This window comes from Moschus berezovskii, chromosome 27 (genome assembly GCF_049115385.1).
Source record: "Moschus berezovskii isolate FMDL1 chromosome 27, NW_MosBer_1.0, whole genome shotgun sequence".
Lineage (NCBI taxonomy): Eukaryota > Metazoa > Chordata > Mammalia > Artiodactyla > Moschidae > Moschus > Moschus berezovskii.
In genome coordinates, this window is record NC_142486.1 from 40,513,935 (window position 1) to 40,536,297 (window position 22,363).

General features: G+C 52.8%; 2 protein-coding genes across 4 annotated transcripts; both read left to right on the top strand.

The window, feature by feature from the left end:
• The first annotated feature begins 609 nt into the window (after window positions 1–609).
• Window positions 610–9,327, top strand: RNPS1 (RNA binding protein with serine rich domain 1). 2 transcript variants are annotated; one of them, XM_055409239.2, is made up of 8 exons: window positions 610–716; window positions 3,275–3,462; window positions 3,703–3,858; window positions 4,468–4,659; window positions 4,848–4,950; window positions 5,235–5,388; window positions 7,793–7,934; window positions 8,465–9,327. In XM_055409239.2, the coding sequence occupies exons 2-8, from the start codon at window positions 3,392–3,394 to the stop codon at window positions 8,562–8,564; spliced, it is 918 nt and encodes a 305-aa protein (XP_055265214.1). In that variant the 5' UTR covers window positions 610–716; window positions 3,275–3,391; the 3' UTR covers window positions 8,565–9,327. The 2 variants fall into 2 exon arrangements, with proteins under 2 accessions (XP_055265214.1, XP_055265215.1); XM_055409240.2 differs by lacking the exon at window positions 610–716 and adding an exon at window positions 776–1,109.
• A 590-nt stretch (window positions 9,328–9,917) lies between these two features.
• ECI1 (enoyl-CoA delta isomerase 1) lies at window positions 9,918–22,223 on the top strand. 2 transcript variants are annotated; one of them, XM_088833162.1, is made up of 7 exons: window positions 9,918–10,161; window positions 10,259–10,375; window positions 12,632–12,759; window positions 19,049–19,195; window positions 19,875–19,996; window positions 20,081–20,259; window positions 21,614–22,223. In XM_088833162.1, the coding sequence occupies exons 1-7, from the start codon at window positions 10,110–10,112 to the stop codon at window positions 21,880–21,882; spliced, it is 1,014 nt and encodes a 337-aa protein (XP_088689288.1). In that variant the 5' UTR covers window positions 9,918–10,109; the 3' UTR covers window positions 21,883–22,223. The 2 variants fall into 2 exon arrangements, with proteins under 2 accessions (XP_088689288.1, XP_055265217.1); XM_055409242.2 differs by having other exon boundaries at window positions 9,931–10,161; window positions 21,716–22,223.
• The last annotated feature ends 140 nt before the right edge of the window (window positions 22,224–22,363 follow it).

Here is a 22,363-nt window from a genome sequence, read left to right on the forward strand (position 1 = left end):
CAGCGGCAGGGTCAGCTCCTCGGAGCCGCGTTGCCTTCTGCACTGTCTTCCACCCTGCCTTCTGCAGCCCACTTGTTATGGTTGCACTACCCGCTGCATTGTCCTCCCGGTACAATTCCGCCGGCACAGAATCTACGCACACAGGGTCACCCCTCACGCCATGAGCGGTAATTGCACTAACCCATCCCCGCAATTGCCCTGCTCGCGAAGCCGCCTTCGCGCTACGGGTGCCCACGGCCAGCCGCCAGAGCGTGCAGTGCCTGCACACCCTTCCTCCAACCCCGCCGCCGGGCCGCCCGGGACCCTCCACGAACCGGGACACCCGGGACACCGCCAGGCTCGCAGCGCGCCCAGTGCACACGCGCACGGAGAGGGGCGGGCCAGCGGCCGCCTTAACCCGCTCCGCGACAGCCAGCGAAATGCCTGCACGAAGTAGCCCTACAAGTCCCAGAGAGCTGCCAGCTTGACGGCCCCACGAAGCGTGCGGCCCGCCCGGGGCAGCCCCGGTAGACACTCCAGAGTAAGCGCCCCGACGCGTCTCTCCCCAAACAGGCCTTGGCCCTTTAACAGTCTCGCTCGTGCCCATTGGCCGAGGCGCTCGACGTCATCGCTGCGCGCCGGACGACCGCGCCTTCCCGCTCCCTAATCCTGACGCCAGAGGTGCGCCGTCCTCTGAGGCTGGGAAGAGCGGGAGGAGGTCGCGGCGGCGGGAAGATGTAAGTAGCGGGAATCCGACCCCATCTGAGCTTTGGGGCCCGCCCTCCACGTTCGGCGGGGCGCATCGTGGAGCCGGCCCGCTCCCTGGCCACGCGGTGGTGACGGCGGGGCCTGTGGCGTCGCTCCGGGTTTGAGAAGAAAGAGTGTGGCCCGGGGCGGGCTGAGTGGGAGGCGCCGAAGCCGCGGCCCGGAAGTTGTCGGGGCCGAGGCGGGCGGAAGGGCGCCCTCGTTTCCACGGCTTTGCAGCGGGACCAGTGAGGCCCGCGGGATTCGGAGCGGCCGGGAAGTCGGCCTCAGCCGTCCGGGCCCTCTCACCGGGCTGGAGACCCAAGCCCGCAACGCCGGGCCCTGCCCTGGAACCGCCCACGGCCCGGCTCCTGGACTGGGGAGTTGTGAGTGAACGCGGACGTGGGGCGCCGAGGTCGCGTGCGGGGCCGGGGCCGGTGGGTACGAGATGCTTTTTGGGATGCTCTGGGTGACCGACTGACCCTCCCTTTGAAGCCATTAATTTCAAACATCGACTCCACGAACGTCTGCGGGGTTCCTGTGTGCCGTTCCCGGTGGTAGCCCTTGGGGATACGGCCCCTAATGTCTTGGAGCCCAGTTTGACGGGTAACCCCAAAAGAGAGGATACAGAAAGGTTAAAATCGACGGAACAGAGGCGTGGCCTTTTCCAATCTCGCATGAATTGTGCCTGACATGTACTTTTAAATGGAAAAAGTGTTCCGAAGGTGTGATCTGAAACGCCGTCTACTCGAGATATAACTAATTGTTCTCTCCTATTTTTGGCTGTTGGACGCGCACCTTTCCAGAGGATGGGGGACGTAACCACGGTCCTGTTAACCTGAACTTGTGTAAACAGAATCAACCTTTGCTTTCTAGCCCTCTGGCCACACCCAGAAAAGCCTTCCCTTACTCTGTGGTCTTAATTGAGTTTTAAGAATAAACGGTGGTGCTTGTTTTCACAAACTACAAACAGCAGATCTTTAGGACTGGGGTGGGGCCCTGGAATATGTATTCTAGGACAGCTGTGTAATAAGGTAGCCTCTGGCCACATGACGCTACTGAGTACTTGAAATGTACCTAGTTCAAATTGATGTTTAAGAAGCTTAGCATGGGGAAGCATGGATATTTTATTAATCATTTTGTATGCTGATTGGTGAAAAGATTATGTTTGGAGTGTAGTGTGTCAGATAAATACATTACTCAAAGTTAGCTTCATCTGTTAACTAATGCTTTTTTGCAACGTGGCTCCAAGAAAATTTTAGAGTACTCTTGTAGGTGGCTCTCTTTCTATTGGACAGTGTTACTCTTGGTGATCGTAATGGGGGCAGTCCAGGGACCCCTGCTGATCATTCAGAGGTTCTGTGACTTCAGAGCCAAGAGTTTGCCTTCAGAGAAAAAGCCTCCAAAGCCTTTCTCCTAATATTAGCTAACATTTGTTGAGGCTTAACTAGATCCCCAAGACTCTTTTATCAGTTAATTTGGTTTATATTCTTGACAGCTATAAAGTGTAGTAACTGTCTGTCTCTCCTTAATGCTGATGAGAAATTGAGACTCAGAATGATTAAGACTCAGACACAACAAAGCTTTGAATCAAACCCAAGCAGGGGGCCTTCTGACTCATAAGTACTGAATTATAATCACTGATTGTCCAAGCAAGCACACGAACCGTATACAATGTTGCCTACTGGGTGTCTGTAGTGCCTTTTTTTTTTTTTTTTTTGGCTTTTTTGTGTATGCCTTCTCATTTTAAGACATAACCTCTAAAAAGATTTTATAGCCCCAGAAAAGAACAGCACAGGTAATACTCTATTTTGCACTCTAATTTGCTTGTTCTTGAGTAGTATTTACGATGACCTTTTACAGTACATGCTGCAGGCAGCCCTGGAACTTAGCTAAACCCTTACATGTGGTGAATGCATCCTTTTCCAAAAACGTGAGCTTACAGAAAAGCTGAAAAAATTCAGTGCACCGAATAGTCACAGAACCACCACCTAGATTCTACAGTTTACGTTTCTGTTACGTTTTGTCTCACTTTAATACTTTTTAAATGTTCACGGGGGAAGTTTCATTTGTTTGGTTATTAAATGTTTTGATACTGGTACCAGTCACTTGAAATGGTTTTTGCTTCCAGTCATGATATCTATCCAGTGTATCCTGTAAAGATTCCAGCAGTGAAGCGAGGTCGAAGCCTGTCACTTAGGGTTTTCTCTGCTCTGCCTGCAAATGTGCTCCTGTAGTGTCTCTAAAGGACTGTAGAGGGCTCACCATCAAACTGGTGAGAAATGGGCATTGTACTACCTGTCAAAGAACAGGGCGCCACCACCCACACCGTTGCTTAAGAACAAGGCAAGCGGAACTGACCGGCTCTTCACGTGCCTCCTGTGGGGGCGGGATCCCCTGAGGAAATGGCGTGGCCTGGGTGTTCCTGGCTTGGTAGATGCTCACTGCTGACTGTGTTCCTTGTTGCCTGCTCCTATGCTCAGCTTTTTACTGCAAAGTAGATTTGTTGCCTTGCCAATTTACTCTGTGAATCCTTTTATCTTGTTATTAGGCTGCACTTTGGCGTAAATTGCAATCGATTAGGGATCGTTTCTCAAACTCAAGTTAGACGTGAGAGTTCAGATAAGTGAGGCCGCCATTGCTGCTTTGAACACCTCAGAAGGGGAGAATGGATTTATCAGGAGTGAAAAAGAAGAGCTTGCTAGGAGTCAAAGAAAATAATAAAAAGTCCAGCACTAGGTAATCCTTCTGTCAGATTTTTCTAGTGCTACTTTCGGGGTGCTCGTTGCTAGGGGCCCTCAGAAAGGGGAACATTGGAAATATCTTGAATTTTACAGTGGAAGTTTCCTAGCCACAGACCATTGTGCTCTGTGGTGTTCTGGGGTTTCTGTAGCCCTTTGCATCCCCTTTTGGGTTGTGCTGTGGTTTCAGGGTTCAGCCCAAGGGGCATGTCATCTCACACTCTCCCTCACTGTCCAGGGCGCCTTCTCCCACCAAACGCAAAGACCGCTCTGATGAGAAGTCCAAGGACCGCTCTAAAGATAAAGGGGCCACCAAGGAGTCGAGCGAGAAGGATCGCGGCAGGGATAAGACTCGGAAGAGGCGCAGCGCTTCCAGCGGGAGCAGCAGCACCAGGTGGGGCTGGCGGGCCAGGCCCTTGCCGCTAGGGCCTCACTGCCAGGGCCACAGCCCTCTTCCTTCCCAAAGACCTGCAGAATGTTCTGTCTTTTTATTGATAAAGAAAGCACTCAGATTACTAATTTATGGCAGACTGGTTTGGGCTTTGTTCTCATCATACAGAGGATAGTTTTGGTATTTTTTTGTTGTTTTTTTGGAGGCGTTAGGAATGCGATGTCTTGAGTTACGCTTTTCTCTCGCTGCTTTTGATTTGGAGTTGTGGTTGGATCACCCTAGCCTGGCTCTTTCCTTTTCCTTCTGTTGAAAACCAGCCTGTGTCAGTCAGTAGCTGCCTTCCAAGCTGAGCCGGGGGCTCTGACTTGCCAGACTGTTCCTTTTCCTCCCAGTAAGCAAGGCTTCTGTGTAGGTCGGAAGCAGTCCTGTCACTGCACGGTACATATGCTGTTTCTTTCCCTGCAAGGTCTTTCTTAGGACGGGGCTGGAGGGTGTCCGTGGGTGCTGGGGAAAGCCTTGAGGCTTGAGAATACGAGCCCAGCGGTTCCTCTTGACTTGTCTGCGGTGAGGAAGCACTGCTCCTGCCAGTGACCCTTCCCTCTCGCCCCTCAGGTCCCGGTCCAGCTCTACCTCCAGTTCTGGCTCCAGCACCAGCACGGGCTCCAGCAGCGGCTCCAGCTCGTCTTCGGCTTCGAGCCGCTCGGGAAGTTCCAGCACGTCGCGCAGCTCCAGCTCCAGCAGCTCCTCCGGCTCCCCGAGCCCTTCTCGGCGCAGACACGACAACAGGCGGCGTTCCCGCTCCAAGTGAGCCCCCTTCCAGCCCCTCTTCTCCATGGGGGACTGGTCGGTTCAGGGGATCGCCTCCAAAGCTCATGAGTTATATCTGGGACCTAAATTTACAGACTGGGGCTATAAGGTTACTATAGTTATTACCAAAGTAGACCCAAAAAAGAGTTTCACTGTTTTAATAGGATTTTGTATTTTTCAATTAGGTCCAAACCACCCAAAAGAGATGAAAAGGAAAGGAAAAGGCGAAGCCCTTCCCCTAAACCCACCAAAGTACACATTGGGCGGCTCACCAGGAATGTGACCAAGGTGAGGAATCCTGCCTCTGTCCAGTGGACATTGGGGTGAATCTTGCAGATGTTTAAAATGGAAAACGAGAAGCCCGCTTCTGCCAGAAGGTAAACGTAGAATGCAGCGTTTCTGAGGGCTGAGTTGGCGGCATGTGACCAAGGAGAGCACTGGTTACTTCCTTTTAACGGAATATATTTTGTGTGTGCTTAGGGTGCTGAGAGTGTGGTCATTGTGTGGTGACTTCTCTGACTTTTACGCAAGTGATGGGAGGGTGAGCCTAAGTGACCCTTCTTCCTCCCTAGGATCACATCATGGAGATATTCTCTACCTATGGGAAAATTAAAATGATTGACATGCCTGTAGAAAGGATGCACCCCCATTTGTCTAAAGGCTATGCCTATGTGGAGTTTGAGAATCCAGACGAGGCTGAAAAGGCGCTGAAGCACATGGATGGAGGTAAGTCCAGCCCTTCTCTGACCTGTCTCAGACCAGCTGCCCACCATATCTGGTGTGATGAGAACTGATTTCCAGTCTGGCTGCATGTGAGAATTTCCTTGGAGCTCTGTCAAGATTCCAGTTCTTACTCAGTGGGTGTGTATTTACCAAAAACATGTTTTACAGAGCATTATTCTTGAAAAAGTATTCATCAAATATGAATATATTAGCATTTTAAGAATATTTCAATCTGTTAAAACTTAAGGATCAAATGAAGGGTTTTTTTTTCTTCACAAAGTATTTGACTGTGATGAAACATCATTTTTATAGGGGAATGTTTTCTTTAATCCCGAGTTACTTTCTGTTTTGGTAAAACTTAGCATTTCCAGGATAACTTTTTGAATCCACAAATTTTACCTCTTTCCTAAAATGCATCTTAACTTTTGACGATGTTTACAGCCACTTTGTATTGGCTTTGACAACCTTTGAAGGACTGTGAACATTTGTCAGTCATTTCGCATCTCTGATAGTCAGCATTTTAAGGAGTGTGGGTTTCACTGGGCCTGCTTGCTGCTTCTGTCCTCCAGGCAGCGGAGCTGAGCCAGGATTGCCCGAGCCCCATGTGGGCTGCCAGGCCGAGTGGGGAGAAGAGTCTGAACCCCTGAGAACCTTTGGCGTCCTTGGAGACCCTCTTACATGTTTGAAAGATAATTGCCCTTGTAACCTGGTAGAGTTTATATAGTACAAAATTTTCCTTGGTACTTAGGTACTAAGTCTTTTCAATCTCCTTAAATCCCCCTGGAGTGTTTTGAGGAGTTCAGCATAAACTGGGATCCGTCACTCTACAGGCATCAGCTCTTAACTTTGTGAGTCATGCCTTTGTTTTAGAGACTGTCAGTCTTGTGTTTGACGGAGTCTGAGCAGTTTGCTAAAAATTTAGGAGGCTTAGACACATTCAGGATGTGTGTGATGATAAATATTCCACCTTGTCTTAAGATTCTGGTAGGACTTTTTCTCTGTCTTGTATTGTGCTGAATGGAACCGCTCAGTCTCCAGAAAGAAATGGAAGGGCTTGGTTTTTACTGGCAGCTAGCTAGAGGATGTGGAGAAGGCAATGGCAAGCCACTCCAGTACTCTTGCCTAGAAAATCCTATGGACGGAGGAGCCTGGTAGGCTGCAGTCCATGGGGTGGCTAAGAGTTGGACAGGACTGAGCGACTTCACTTTCCCTTTTCCCTTTCACGCATTGGAGAAGGAAATGGCAACCCACTCCAGTGTTCTTGCCTAGAGAATCCTAGGGACGGGGAGCCTGCTGGGCTGCCGTCTGTGGGGTCGCACAGAGTCGGACACGACTGAAGCGACGCAGCAGCAACTAGAGGATGACTTTTCTCCTTTTTTTCTTTGTTGTTACATAGTGCCCATGCAATACCTAACCGGGACTAGCTTTAGGCCAAGGGCCAGGGCCACCTTAGGCTGTATCTGCTTAAGCCTTTCCAGCATGTTCTGAACATAGGTGGACATCTTGGACTTGCATTGACATGAGTCAGTACCTCAGAAGTTCTCTTGACAGCAGAACCTGAGACGGTAGAAGAGCCTGCCACCCACCCTTTGAGAACACACTGGCTGTGCTTGGTCCCCTGGGATTGTTGGGTCTGTGCCTCAGTTTCCTTCATTCTTTCTCTCCCTGAGACCCTGCAGGTTCCTCATGCCCCATTCTGAGCTGCCTCCCCTCGCAGTTCTGCGGTTTCATTCACTTGTGTGGCTTTAGTACTGGCTGCACACAGACTCGCCCACGCTGGGGCACTTTTTGCATACTTTCTTTAGACAGACTTGAAGTCTCCTGAACATCCTGTTCTTTGTTCCCTACCCCAGAAATAGTTCCTTCTTTGTCTGATGCAACCCTTCCCCCGTCCCCTCCACCCCCAAATCACAGCTCATCCAGACACCTGGTGCCGATCATCCTTCACCTGACCCATTAGCAGACTCCCGGGATTGTCCCTCCCCGTCATCCCTTGAGTTCTTATCGTTCACCCCATCTCTGTCCTGCTGAAGCCCCGACTGTCTCCTCACTCCTCTCTTTTGCCCCCTTGCCCTTGCTTTCAAGGAAGACGTTGGGGTGTGGCACGCGCTGCCAGCTCAGGGTGGGGGCACAGCCCTTCCCTCACTTAGCAAGTCCCGCCTGTTCCCTAGGTGCTGACTTGAATGGACTGCCCCAGAAGGCGTCCCAGCACCAAGATGGGGTCCTCAGTTAGGGTCCTGCCCCCAGTGGGTCTCCTGATGAGACCTCCAGTGATAGCCATTACGAGCTGCTTTTTCTCTGTGACCAGAGTGGGTTGTCCTTGTTCCCCCAGGCTCCTTTCTGTCTTGCCCACCAGGGTAGGTGCTTGTTAGATAGGTATTTTGTGACTTTATCCTTTTTTCAATAGGACAAATCGATGGCCAGGAGATCACTGCCACCGCTGTGCTGGCCCCCTGGCCCCGGCCACCCCCCCGGAGATTCAGCCCTCCCAGGAGGATGCTGCCACCTCCTCCTATGTGGCGCAGGTCACCCCCACGGATTAGGAGAAGGTGGGTCACTCTGGGGTTTCATAGGGGGCTGATTAGGACCAGTTTCCCTTTGTTTATCGGCAAAACAAAGTGAGGGGGCAATGACTTCGGGACCTTGTCCAACCCCGCCTGCCCCCTGATGCGGGTGGGAAAGCAGCATTGGCACAGGTAGCTTTGGAGGTCCTTGAGTCCTTCCAGCCGGGAAAGGGAAGAGCTGCCCGATTGAGGGACCCGCAGAGGTGTGGCCCCTCCCCGCCCTCTGTGAGAAGACTGGAAGGGTCAGAGGAGTAGGGAACAGCCTTGGCAGAGGCCGGGGTTGAGCTGTCCCTCCTCTGCTAGTGCTGGCCAGCTGCACCGCACGGCCCTCGGAGACAGAACCCTTAGTCTCTGGAACGTTTCCGTCTTCCCCAGGGCTTCTGTCGGCGCCACCCAGAGGGATCTAGCTGTGTGACTGGCAAGTTAGAGCCATGCCGCTCTGTGTGAAGGCGGATGCACCCCTGTGGTCATGGGCGTGGGTTTCCGGTCTGACACTGTGTCTCCTCTCCCCGCAGGTCGCGCTCCCCACGCCGTCGCTCGCCCGCGCGCCGTCGCTCCCGCTCGCCTGGCCGCCGCCGCCACCGCAGCCGCTCCAGCTCCAACTCCTCCCGATAGGCGGGGCCTGGAGCTCCGCCCCTGCGACTCCCTCCCACCGCTCTTGTCCGTTTCCAGAGGGGTCACAGGGAAGAAATCCCTCCCTGGGGCGGGCTTCAAGGTGGAGGCAGCGATCAGACGTCTCCCCAGCGAGGGGGTTCCAGCGGCAGGAGTGTTGTGGGTCTGGGGTCGTGCTTGTAAAGATGCCCTCCAGTTTTCTAGCCCTCCACGTTTCTAGTTCCTGGGAGTCAGTTTAGTGGCAAAGCCAGCAGGGGTGAGCCGGGGGCTCCAGGTGGGGGAACAGCCCCAGCCTGGGAGCCCATTTTCCCATTCCACAGATGACCTGGGGCCGGTCTGGGGGGTCCCACAGGAAAGGCTTGCTTTTAGGCAACTGCTATTCTTATTATCCTGGCCCAGCCTGAGTCCTCTTCTAACCTCTAGGGTCAAATACCACCCCCACCCCCATCATCTGCCCAGAATGGTTTTTTACACACGTAGTCGTGTGCACGGACACAAACACACACAGACCCCTGTTTCTGAAATTGTTGAGAACCAGCTCTGCCAGGTCATCACAGAACCCCACCCCCACTCCACTGTGTTGGTATTCTTGGTGGTCTTGCTGGTTACCTTGGCAACGTGTACATTGCTTTTTCAGCTTTTATTGTACAGTCAGTACTATAAATTTTGTTTTGAGTTTTGTAACTTTGTAGCATTTTAGATGATGTTGTGTTTGTACTTTGTTGTGTAGAGTAAAACAATTGTGTTGAATAAACCTAGGATTAGAGTTCAGTGTCTGCCGGGTTCACTGCCTCCTTCCTGTCCCTTGCCCCCCAAGGCTGCATCAGTTGTGAGGGAATTAAACACAATTGCCTAAAATAAATGTTTGGTTTCATTTCCAAAGTGATAGCTGCAAAACACTTTAACCAGTAAGACTTTGAAAGTGTTTATCTTAGTTCCCTGGCCAGGATCCTGCCTCCTGCCTTGGGAGGCCAGTCTTAACCACTGGACCACCAGGGGAGTTATCAACTGTGTGTTCCAGGAGCCTTGAATTCTGCCCTACCAAAAAGGTGGATCTCATTCACTGCTGTGTTAGATGGCCATGGGAAAACTTCCCCATCTCAAAAACGAGTTTGTTCCAGAAGGAAGAACGCTTAAGACATTATAAACCCTTGGCCCTTACTGTGTCCAGCGTTTTCAAACCGAATGCCAGCACAGTGTGTTCAGCAGGATTGAGAGCAAAGGGAAGCTGTCACCTCCCCTTCCCCCAGGAGGAGCCCCGGTGGAATTGTCACCAGGCTGTTCTGCCCCAGGCTAAGCTAGCAGCTGCAAGTCTGGTTCCTCGCCAGCAGGAAGTGGTGCTCCAGTGCCCAAGCTCTGCCGGGTGGCCGGAACCAGATACCCGCAGCCCCTGGCCGCCGCTGAACGCAAACCCCTGGCTCCGTGACTTACGTGCAGTCCAATCCGCGGGGCCCAGATGTCCTGCTCGGCGGAGCGGCCCGGGCCCCGGGGGCGGGGCGGGCGGCAAGATAACACCCCCCGGCCGCGACCTGCCCATTCTCGGCCAAGATGGCGCTGGCGTCACGAGTGCGCTTCCTTGCGCGCGCCCTGCTCCGTCCGTGTGCGTGACCGGCGCGGGGGCGCGGGGGCGCGGGGGGGGCGCGGGGGGGGCGTGGGGCCGGCGCGGGGGATAACTTATCTTTCGTCGACCTCCGCAGGGACGCTGCTCCGAGGCACGACCTTTGGGCGCACGGAGCCGGCGGCCGGCGGCGGCGGGGACGGCGCGCGGCGCTTCGGAAGCCAGCGGGTGCTGGTGGAGCCGGACGCCGCCGCAGGTAAGTGCCCCCGAGCGCCCGGCAGCAGAGCGGGCTCCGCGGGGCCCCCGGCTCCGGACCCAGACCTAGAATCCGGACCCGGGAAAGCTCTAATTTCTAAAGATCCCGAGATAAAGCCTGATTTTGAAGTAAGTTTCTGTTGAGTTCAAAGCTAAGGGTCATCACCAGTCGAGTTGTTTCACCACGACCACCACCGCCCCCCACCCGGGTTCATAATGAAAATAAACATGTTTCTGTTTTTATAGTTTGGGGTGTGTGCTCCTTATATAAGCTATTAACTTGGGAAGTGAAAATAATTGGAAGCATCTTGGAATAACATTTTTCACTTTTTGTTAATACTCCCAGGTGGCACAGAACCCAGCAGATATATTCTTTTAAATTACAGCCAGGAGCCACTCCTACCCGCCCCCATCAGAACACCTCTTAAAAGTCTCCAAGGAGGGTGGAAAAAGAGGTAGAAAGAGCACTTTTGAAAGAGAAAGCTATGCTTTCTCCACCAGAGAACCCTTCAGAGCTAGGTCCTGAGCGGGCTTGCGGGCAGACAGACAGATTCACATTTTAGGACAAGCTATCTCATGGCCTCCCACCTCGGAGCCTCCTAAACATTGCAGGCTTATCCTGGTAGGAGGTTGAGTTTGAGGTCAAAGCCAAGCATGGTTCTGTCCTCATTGCCAGACCCAGGTGGCCTTCAGGCATCTTGAGACTTGGAGGAATTAATGGAGTAAAAGTGCTTTATAAAATGTTTTCATTTACGTGCCAAAGTGCTAATGGAAGAAACCAATACAATATTGTAAAGCAATTATCCCCCAATTAAAAATAATATTTTTTTAAAAAGTTGATTTTGGATTCTGTTCAACATTCAAGAAACATTTATTTTGTACCCACCCAATGCCAGGGGTGTGATTATTTACCTGGTGATATCCAAGGCCATCTGTTCACCTTTGGCCTCTACCTTTCCCCCAGATTCTTAGATATTGTCTTGCTAAACAGCAAAGATCCAGAGTCAGCTTCAGAAACTTACCTCCGAACCACATTTGGGAAGCTCACTTCTGAAAGTTCTGATTGATTCTTCTGCATAGGATGACATTTCTGAAGCCCCTAGGGTCTGCCCTTGGGCCAGGCAGTGGGAAGAGATGGCCTCAGCCAGACCAGCAGCCGCACTGTACACAGGGGCAGGCCCTTCATTCCCGCTTTTCCTGCTGCGGGCAGAATGAGTGTCTAAATGGAGAGTTTTAAGAATATCCGGCCCCTGATATTCTTACCCTTGATCCTTAAACAAGTGTGAACCAGAACCCCCCACTGGGGTTCCTCCTCGCACATCTAATTCTTAGAGTTGCTCACTTACAATAAGGCTGTCTGCTCCCATGAGGATGTCAGACTTGGTATCTGGGAGAAAATTGGACTGATATCATTGTGAGCTCTTCATTTGTTTTGAACACTGATTTATTTGGAGCAGAGGCATTGTTTGTGAGGGGGAAAAAAATGTGTCGTGTAGGTTGTCTAAAAGTAAAATGCATTTCAGTTCAGTCAGTTCAGTTCAGTTCAGTCGCTCGGTTGTGTCCAACTCTCTGCGACCCCATGAATCACAGCACGCCAGGCTAAACACCCCATAAAAAGATCAACAAAAATGTGTACGTGAGTGCTCCCGGAAGCATTACTCTCAATAGCCAAAAGGTGGAACTAACTCAAGTGTCCATTGGCCGGTGAATGGATAAGCAGAACGTGCTGTACACAGATCATGGAAAGCTATTTGACCTTAAGGAACGAAGCACTGACACCTGCTACTTCATGGATGAACCTTGAAAACATTCAATGAAAGCAGACAGACACAAAAGGTCACATATTTTCTATGATTCCGCTTCCATAAAATGTCTACAGTTGGCAAGTTCATAGGAACAAGAAGGAGATCAGTGATTAGTGATCCCTGGGTCAGGAAGATCCCTGGAGGAGAGCATGGCAACCCACTCCAGTATTCTTGCCTGGAGAATCCTATGGACAGAGGAGCCTGGTGGGCTTTGGTCCATAGGGTCTCAAAGAGTCGGACACAACTGAAGTGACTTAGTACACATGCACAGGGGCTGGAACGGGAGGAGTGGTGACTGTCGACGTGTACAGGGTTCCCTTTATTATAAGACACATGAATCTCACCTCAATTTAAAAAACCCAACAGCTGTGTGTCTTCATGGCCTTCCTATAGGTGACTGGGGGCACCCTTCTGTGCTGGCACGAGCTTTGTCCTCTTTGTTTTCAAACTAGGGGTAGCCGTGATGAAGTTCAGGAATCCCCCGGTGAATTCCCTCAGCCTGGAGCTGCTGACGGAGCTGGTCATCAGTCTGGAGAAGCTGGAGAACGACAAGACCTTCCGTGGTGTCATCCTAACTTCAGTGAGTGCTCCTCGGCTCCCCCCAAGGCCCCGAGCTCAGAAAGCCCTCCATACACATCACAGGCTGGAGACAACCCAGGTGGCCCATGTGCGGGTGCGATCGCAGGCCTTACAGGGCTCATAGTCCTGGGTGTGACTCGAGGGAGCCAGGCTGTGGGCAGCTGGTTCGCCCGCAGGCGGCTGATGCCTCTGTCCCAGGCTGACTCCCAGACCCACACAATTGTGGGGCCAGGCCCTGGGGCAGGCCTCGGGGCTCCATACCCGGGCCTGGATGTAGGTGAGAGTGGGTTCCTTTGGGCAAGGGTGATATTGAAAACAAGCGACTTCACGAAGTCTGGACCCTGTGCAGACTTGGTTTTCAGCAGCTTGCTGGCGCCCAGGCCGGCCCCCAACACCGTGCTTGTTCCAAGAGCAGTGCTCCCCATCCCTCTCCAGGCAGATCCTAGAGCCGAGGTCTCAGAGGGCAGGCTTTTTCCTTCTGAATTCTCCTTGGACCGAAAAGTCTTAGTCACAGGTTTGCAACAGTAGGAGGACAACAGAGCACCAGACAAGATGCAGCATAAATCAGTATGACTGAAAAGGGCTAAGGAAAACGAAAACCTCCTGGCAGAAGACGTTTTATGCCTTGCGGGATCCGAGAGAACGAGCTGGAGAGCCAGTTCTCATTTCCTTGCCCCCTGAATGGCAAGGATTGTTAGCTGATCATCTGTGGACGGCATGTGGCTCGTGGACAGAGTTTCTTGCTGTTGGTTTCTACCTGGAAGGAGGCATTAACTTCATATATGACAAAAAGCACTGGCGGTTGCACAAGCCGCTCCTTTTCTGCTCACCATTCAGAAAACGAAGATCACGGCATCCGGTCCCATCACTCATGGCAAATAGACGGGGAAAAAATGGAAACACTGAGACACTTTATTTTTGGGGGCTCCAATATCACTGCAGATGGTGACTGCAGCCATGAAATTAAAAGACATTTGCTCCTTGGAAGAAAAGCTATGACCAACCCAGACAGCGTATTAAAAAGCAGAGACATTACTTTGCCAACAAAGGTCCATCTAGTCAAAGCTATGGTTTTTCCAATAGTCATGTATGGATGTGACAGTTGGACTATAAAGAATGCTGAGCGTCAGAAAGAATTGCTGCTTTTGAACTGTGGAGTTGGAGAAGACTTGAGAGTCCCTTGGACTGCAGGGAGATCAAACCAGTCAGTACTAAAGGAAATCAGTCCTGATTATTCATTGTAAGGATTGATGCTGAAGCTGAAACTCCAATACTTTGGCCACCTCATGCGAAGAGTTGACTCATTGGAAAAGACCCTGATGCTAGGAGGGATTGGGGGCAGGAGGAGAAGGGGACGACAGAGGATGAGAAGGCTGGATGGCATCACCAACTCGATGCACATCAGTTTGGGTGAATTCCAGGAGTTGGTGATGGACAGGGAAGCCTGGCGTGGTGCAGTTCGTGGGGTCGCAGAGTCAGATAAGACTGAGCGACTGAACTGAACTGAATCAACCCTTATCAGGTACAATCTTGGCCAGGGAACCTAGCCTTATTTAGGGTTTTGCTTGGTGGCTCAGAGGTTAAAGCGTCTACCTCCAATGCGGGAGACCCGGGTTCGATCCCTGGGTAGGGAAGATCCCCTGGAGAAGGAAATGGTAACCCACTCCAGTATTCTTGCCTGGAGAATCCCATGGACAGAGAAGCCTGGTAGGCTACAGTCCACGGGGTCGTAAAGAGTCGGACACGACTGAGCGACTTCACTTTCACTTTCTATGAGATGTAAAATCTCAGCCCCACGTTTCACAGGGAATCTTTTGCATTTAAAAGTCCTCTTTCTAAAAAAGTGCAATAAAAGTCTCCTTTCTTTCCAGACAGCTGCGTAGGCATGTAAAACAAGGAAGGCATATTTTGAGTTTGTACATATGTTTATAATTCTTCCCTCACAGTTTTTCTCCAACCCCCCAACTTATATAAAGGCCAGGCAGTGTTAGAGTATAGTTTAAGTTTTTCCCTTTTCAGCCCATCTGTTTTTTTAGATTTCCAGTTTTTGAGGATACAGTCCAGAGGTGTTTCTTCTGGCTTAGAAGAGGATCCTCCCATGTTGAGAAACCTTCAGCCGAGAGCACTCCTAGAAATGAAGTCTGGAGTCCCAGAGGCATTTCACCAGGAGGCTTTTGTCAGAAGGGGCTCGAGGGTCCTCCAAATGCCCTTCTCACCTACTGGGGTTTTGAGCATCCTCTAGCCAGCCGTCTCTGGTCGTCTGTCTCTTGTGCGAGGGGTTCCCCCGAGGGGCCCCCTGAGCCAGTGCCAGTGTACTGCCAGGGCTCTCCGGAGGGGGATCTGCTGTCTCTGACGCTCATGTCTTATGATGTATGTAACAGAGTCCCTGATGTGGGGGTGACCTGCTTGAGACTGTGCATCTGTAAAGCCTTAGAAAGTGGGCTGCTTGGAAGTGACCAGCCCAGTAGGTAGTCACAGTGTCTGGGCTGCCAGGGCCTGGAGGGAAGGAGATCCTGGAGGAACTGGAGCTGGGTGCAGTGGGAAATGTTACCGGGCCAGGACCTGAGGGCCTCGAGCTGGGAGTGTTCCCATGGGGTTTTTGGACGTAGAGTAAGGGGAGAGACTGGACAGCGGAAGCACCCCAAGCCTTCTCCCCATCTGTTGGTGGTTTCAATAAAACCGGGGAGAGCCCAATGGTCCCATCTGAGACCAGCAACAGTGAGTTTGGACAGTGTTTCCCACAGAATTTAACACACCCAGTGAACCCAGTTAGCTTTGGATCTCTCTTTGGGGACGTCACTTTCAAAATTAGCTGGACGTCAAAAGAACTTTAGTTACAATTTGATATTTGGGAAGTCCACCCAAAATCTCACAATGTTTTAGATAGAATAGATAGATAGAATCGTAGGTTGATAGAATCGAGGTCACTGTGAAACAATTATTTCTTGAGCTAAGGTGGAAAACAAAAAGATTTCAAAGGTCATTACAGATCACTTAAAGGCACAGAAACTCACACAATCTGATGTCAAAAGCGGCATTCCAGGAAAACTTTGTTCTCTTATGAGAGACAGAAACCAAATCACATTTTGTATCAGCCTACTCTGAATAAAACCCATTTACCCAGTTAAATTGACTTCACGCTTGGAAAGCCCTGACCGCATAAAACTCTGTTCTCCATGTTTCTCTTCCGCGGGCATTCTGCAACTTTCATTAGCCATACTTTGTCCCTTGCTCTTTCCATTGAGAAATAACCAACTTTAGGACAGAATCATTCTTTTTCCTTTCACAAACAAAACGTATTTCCGCTCCTCATACACCCTTCTGAAAACACACATCCACCTTTTCTTAAGCTGCCGTGAAGGGCCTTCTGCACTGGCATTCTGTAGACTGGCAGAGGTCATCTCAAGGGAGCACCAAACAGCTTCTTTTCTGTCTCACAAGAAGACAAAAGTAGGTCGGCTTACACCGGCGTAGCCATCACTGTTCTCCCTGTTCCATCTTATCTGAAATGGTCCTTGAACCCAGCGAATTCCTCTCATTTTGCTGACTTTTAGTTTCTAAGTTACCAATATTGGGAGGGACTGCTTTGGATGGATGTTTTCCACACAAAACTATTCCTCTAGAGTTTACCAAAAAGCTCTAATCCCACTTACATTTACTTAAAAATTTAATCATGTCGGGTTGTTTCCCTGGTGACAAATTGTATAACAGAACAGTATGCACTGCCTTTCAGTAACCCTAGGTACAATGAGAGTATTATACTTAATGTGGGTGACTCTAAAGTACAGGTCTCTGTTCATTAAACCCACAAGCCTAAGCCAGCACTAATATCAGATATTGATTAACTATTGACTATTTTCCCAGATCACAGGAGCCCAAAATGTATTCTGAGAAGCCTCTTCTATGTTTCTGAGAATATGTAAGGGCTCAATTGCCTTTAAGCTAATTGAAGACAGCCCATTTACAAGTTAATTTTTACACAAAGACAGAGCCAGAGGCCTCATAGTTTTCCCGCTTGAATTTAAAATGCCCTCCCCCCACGCTTTTTTCCTTCATTCTGAGGGACTACAGATGAATCAGGTAGTTCCTGAGCGCACAGTCAGAGCAGTTCCATTGCAAAGGCAAAGGAGGGAGAAACGAAAGCTCCTTTCTTTTCTGTTCTTTAAAATCCCACCAAGTAACCCAGGGTTGGAGTCTCAAGCAGTGTTTGAGATATACAATACAAGGGCTGCCTTTATATTTCAAGGCTTAAGTCCTCCACCATGCCCACAACATCAGCAGGGCAGCTGGACAGACAAAACGACATGAGACAAAGATACCAATGACGTTGTAGACACGGGCAAGCTTTCCAGGTAAACAAGGATGGGAGGATCAAGGGGGAGGCAAAACGGGGGAGAGCCAGAGAAGACTGAGAAAGAGAACAGGAAAATAAAGGTGAGTCAACGCCGGGACAATGGGCTCCCAGCCGCTGCCCGACACGAGGACTGAACCTGTCGCTTTTGTGAATCTCTGGCCAGGGATGGCCCCCTGCGCCAGGGTCTGCACGGGTGAGGCTAGACTCTCCGGCCTCTGCTGGCCGCCAGTCGAGGTGCACCGTGAGTGGCCAGAGGTCTCGCCAGCCGAGAGGAGTGAGGCTGTGCCTGCCCAACATGCACTTTGAAAGAAGACAGGAGGAGGAGAGGACAGGAGAAGCAGAGAAACAGCAGGAGAGGGGAAGGGATGAGGAGGCAGGGACAGCGTTGCCTAGTTGAGGGCCCTGAGCCTCCAGGTTCTGGAAGGCAGGGCTTCAGGCGGCCACTTGCTGCCTACCAGGAAGCTGCGTTCAGGGGTCCCAGAGGCGCCCAGATCCCCTCCGCAGAAGGGGATGAGCCACACGCTGGGGCCATGAATCTGATACCGACCAGGGTTCTTGGCCTTGATCATCCAATAGAAACTGACTAGAGGCCCGACAAGAAATTCAGGCAAGGCTTTACTGGGGCCCCTGCTACAGTGGGGTTGGGGGAGGGAGCGAGAACAGACAGCAGGTCCCCTTGCTCGCTTGCTCCTGACCTCGACTCACTGCCGAAGAATCACTGAGGTCGGCCAGCCCCCATGCCTTCTATCTGACAGACATCACTTCTCGCATCCAGAATAGAATTCTTTGCCTTTGCTTCCCTCCAGTGCCAGGACCGTGGGCCACACCATCGGCCCATCCACTTCTGTGCTGAGAAAGTGTGTTGAATTTGGGGGATGGCAGGGAGGAGGAGCCAGGGGCTCGTGGTGGGAAGAGGTTAAGGACAAAGGCTGGAAAGCTGGACGGCCATCCCCATGTCCTTGGAGCAGGGCGGCTCACCACCCCCCCGCCAAGATTCTGGCTGGTGAGACAGTGGGACACCCATACTGACAGCCCAGCTTCCCATCCCTGGGGGTGCTTTTTAGAGGCAAGAGTGGAACACATTCTGCACAAACAAGGCCAGCCTGCGGGTGCCGTGCACACATGGACACCATGTGTTTGAGGAGCACGGAGTGCGTCTGTGCCTGCCCTGTTTGGCTTCAATCACTTTGTATGAGGATGTAGGGGATGTTAAGTGTGGCCGCCCCTCCTCATGGACACTGGGGGGTGGGGGTGGCTGTTGTCTGCAGCGGCCTGTGGCAACTGTAGCCAGCTCTGCTTAGCAATCAGCAACCTCACAGCAGCCTCAGGCGCCGGACACGCTCCAGTGAGGGCTTGCGGGGGTCCCCGTGTAACAGCCGGGGGTCCCCTCCTGCCCCGGCCTGCGTCCTTCACTGAGCGCCCAGAACCTGGTGTCCACACTGGGAGCACTGGCCCCCTCCTGTCTTGGTCTGAGCCCCTACCCCAGCCTTCAGTCTCACGAGTGATGGCCCCGGGTGGAGGGGAGGGGTGTCTTCTTGACCGCTTGCCGCTCCCGCCTTCCCTGGTGGGTCTGTGGTTTGCTGGCCCTTTGGGGTTAGCCAGAACGCGTGTCCTCTCTGATGTCAGGAGCCTCCCTGGCCTCTGACTCCTCTACATGGGCCATGCGCATGGGTACACAGGGCCTGCGTTTTATGTCCCTGGGGAGCGCCTGGCCCTGTTGCCTGCCCATCCCGTTTGAAGCTGGAAGGGGAAGAATATGGCAGGATACAGAGGGGACAGGCCAGGGGGTCCCAGCTGAGTCCCCGGAGCCCCCAGCTCAGGGCGCCTGGGGGCAGCATCCTGCTGCTGAGCATGACCTCAGCTCCTCTGGCCCTCGAGCACCTGTGCGCCCCCCGGGCCCCCAGGGCGGACTCTGACGGTGCCCCTGCCCCTGCAGGACTGCCCCAGGGTCTTCTCTGCTGGCCTGGACTTGACGGAGATGTGCGGGAGGAGCCCGGCCCACTACGCTGAGTACTGGAAGGCTGTGCAGGAGCTGTGGCTGCGGATGTACCTGTCCAACCTGGTGCTGATTGCGGCCATCAACGTGCGTGTTCCTCCTGGGGGGCCACCTGGGTTGCTCACTGTGGGCCAGCCCTTGGGGTGGGTGGACGTGGCCCTCCCTCAGAAAGCCCTCAGGGAGGAAGGGGGCAGTCAGGGAGATCCACAGAGGTCGTCAGCTCGCCGCTACAGACCAGGTGAGGAAGGGGCCGCACGGTGGGGGTGAGTGTGGGGACGGGAGCCAGGGACTGCGGGCACCTCTGGGGAGCATCGCTCCGGCCTGACATAAGGCAAGGGTGGGGCAGAGGCCAGGGGCCTGAGCTGGCTGGAGAGGAGGAGGGCCGGGCTTGGGCAGACTCATGGGGCCAGGCGGCCGGCCACCTCTGTGTGGACAGTGCGTGCAGGAGGTGAGGACAGTGGTGGCCCTGGGTCGTCTGGGGCAGGACCTGAGGTGACAGCCCAGGCCGGATGCGCATCTGGCGTCTGCGGTACCAGACAAGAGCCGAGAGGAGAAGCCGCTCATGCCCTGACATGAACCTGAGGGAAGAGGGGTGTGCGGGCTGAGGGGAGAGCGAGTCCTGCTGCGCACACCCCAGACGGGGTTGGTGCAGCACAGGCCGGGGGGTGGGGGCGGAGGCACCCAGGAGCTCACCGCCGCTTGGGGCTCTCCGGAGCACTACGAGGCCGCTGGTCCCCAGAGCCCAGCGGTCTGGCTCTCCCTGCAGGGAGCCTGCCCTGCGGGGGGCTGTATCATCGCCCTCACCTGTGACTACCGGATCCTGGCTGACAACCCCAAGTACCACATAGGGCTGAACGAGACCCTGCTGGGCATTGTCGCCCCCTTCTGGTAAGGCCGGGGGCCAGGCCCACTGCCCCCAACCCTTGGCTGGGAGCCCCGAGCCCCCACTCCGAGTAGGGTGTCTGTTTCCAGGTTCAAAGACACATACGTGAACACCATCGGGCACCATGCCTCGGAGCAGGCCCTGCAGCTGGGGACGCTCTTCCCACCGGCAGAGGCCCTCCAGGTGGGCCTGGTGGACCAGGTGGTGCCAGAGGACCAGGTGCTGAGCACGGCGCTCTCGGCAATGGCCCGGTGGCTGGCCATTCCAGGTGAGGGGCAGGTGGGGGTGGGGAAGCAGAGCCCCCTCCCCTCTCAGCCTGAGGCTCCTGATAAGACCAGGAGTTCTCAAGCCATACACAGATAAGCCACTTCCTGTAGCAGACCGATTTCAGTCCTGAGGCTGGCGTAACAAGTGACAAGAGGGGGAATTGAGGGGTGAGGGCACTTAGGTGCTTAAAACAACGGAAATGCATTCTCGCAGTCTGGAGGCCAGAGTCTAAAATCAGGGCGTGAGCAGGGCCTTGCTCCCTGCAGAGGCCCTGGGGAGGTGCCTTCCTGCCTCTTTCATCTTCAGGGGCTCCAGAGACTCCTGAGCTAAGGCTGCATCACTCCAGCCCCTGCCTGTGTCTTCACACGCCTTCTCCTCCACATGTTTCTATATCTCAGACCTCCCGTTCCTTCTAAGGACACCTGTCTCTGGATTCAGGCAGTGCTTATGGTGGTTTAGTCGCTAAGTCGTGCCCGACTGTCTTCAACTCCATGGACCGTAGCCCACCAAACTCCTCTGACCATGGGATTTCCCAGTCAAGAATACTGGAGCGGGTTGCCATTTTCTTCTCCAGGGGATCTTCCTAGGTCTCCTAGGGATCGAACCTGGGTCTCCTGCATTGCAGGCGGTGTCCTGCATTGTGGGCGGATTCTTCACCAACTGAGCCACCAAGGAAGCCCTCCCTGGATTTATGGCCCGCCCTAAATCCAAGATAATCTCATCTTAGTTACCTCTGTAAAAACCTTTTTCCTAAATCAAGCCACTTACACATACCTTTCTGGGGTCCACTATTCGACCCACTACATAGACAACTGGAAACACCTTGCAGGTTCCACATCTGGCAATAGGAGTGCTTATGTCAATGACAGTAGAAACCAGGGGTCAGCAGACTGTCTGTAAAGGGCCAGGGAGATGTCTGGCTTTGCTGGTCACACAGTCACTGCCATAACCACAGCACCGGAGTGAGGGCAGCCTCTGGGTATGTGAACTAGGAAGTTTATCTAGTGTTACTGGAACACCAAGCCACCAAATTCTGAATTTCAGGTAATTTTTACATGTCACAAAATACTAGCCTTTAAAATGTTTCTCCCACCATATATAAAAATGCAACCACCGTTCTTAGCTCTTGAGCTGCGGGGGGCCAGGTTTGCTGATGCCCAAATACAGCACAGCCAGCCGTTAATGACTTGGTAAAGGAAAGTTAGTGACATAGAAGATATTCCTGACGATATAGCTGAGGGAAAATAACAGGCTGATAAGGCAGTTTTCACAGTATTGTTCTGTACGTTTTTAAAAGCAGTTGGCGGACAGCAGGGGATGGGTGGTTTTCCTTTTCTTCCGTTTGCTCATTTGAGTTTTATGCCGGAGTTTCGGCTGGAACTGTCTAGGGCAGCACAGCAATACCGCTGTCCCAGTGCAGAGCCCGGGTCCTCACAGGTGGGTCCCGTCTTCTTCAGATCACGCACGCCAGCTGACCAAGAACATGATGCGAAAGGCTACCGCAGACCGCCTGCTGAGGCAGCGCGACGCCGACATCCAGAACTTTGTCAGCTTCATCTGCAGAGACTCCATCCAGAAGTCGCTGCAGATGTACTTGGAGAAGCTCCGACAGAGGAAAGGCTGAGGGCAGGGCTGCCCGCCAGTGTTTTGGCCGAACCCACCCTTCTGGGCACCGTGGCTCTAGAGGACTTAAGTCCGGTCTTTTCCAATTTAAAATTACTTCCAGCTCTTTGTTTTGCCCATCTCCCTAGAAGGCCCTGATCCTCACAGCCATAGTCCCAAGACCTGCTGCCACTCCCGAGTGCCCTTTGTGCCTGGCAGGTGGGCAGGGGCACAGCTGGCAAGCAGTGTCTTGACTGGGGATAATAAACTGCAGGTGGGCCCCTCCTGGACCTTGGCAACGTCACCATTGAGCGTGTGTGCTGTTTCTTCCCAGAGCAGAATAAAGCCCTTGAGTTTCCCATTCCTGGCTGGTGGGACACCTGATTGCTAGAGGCATAAGGCCAGGTAATTGGTGGGTCCTGACAAGCCCCATGAGAGAAGGAAATGGGAAAAGACCTTGGGCCACCATGTTTGTTAGGATGGAAGACCTGTACAAATTTCAG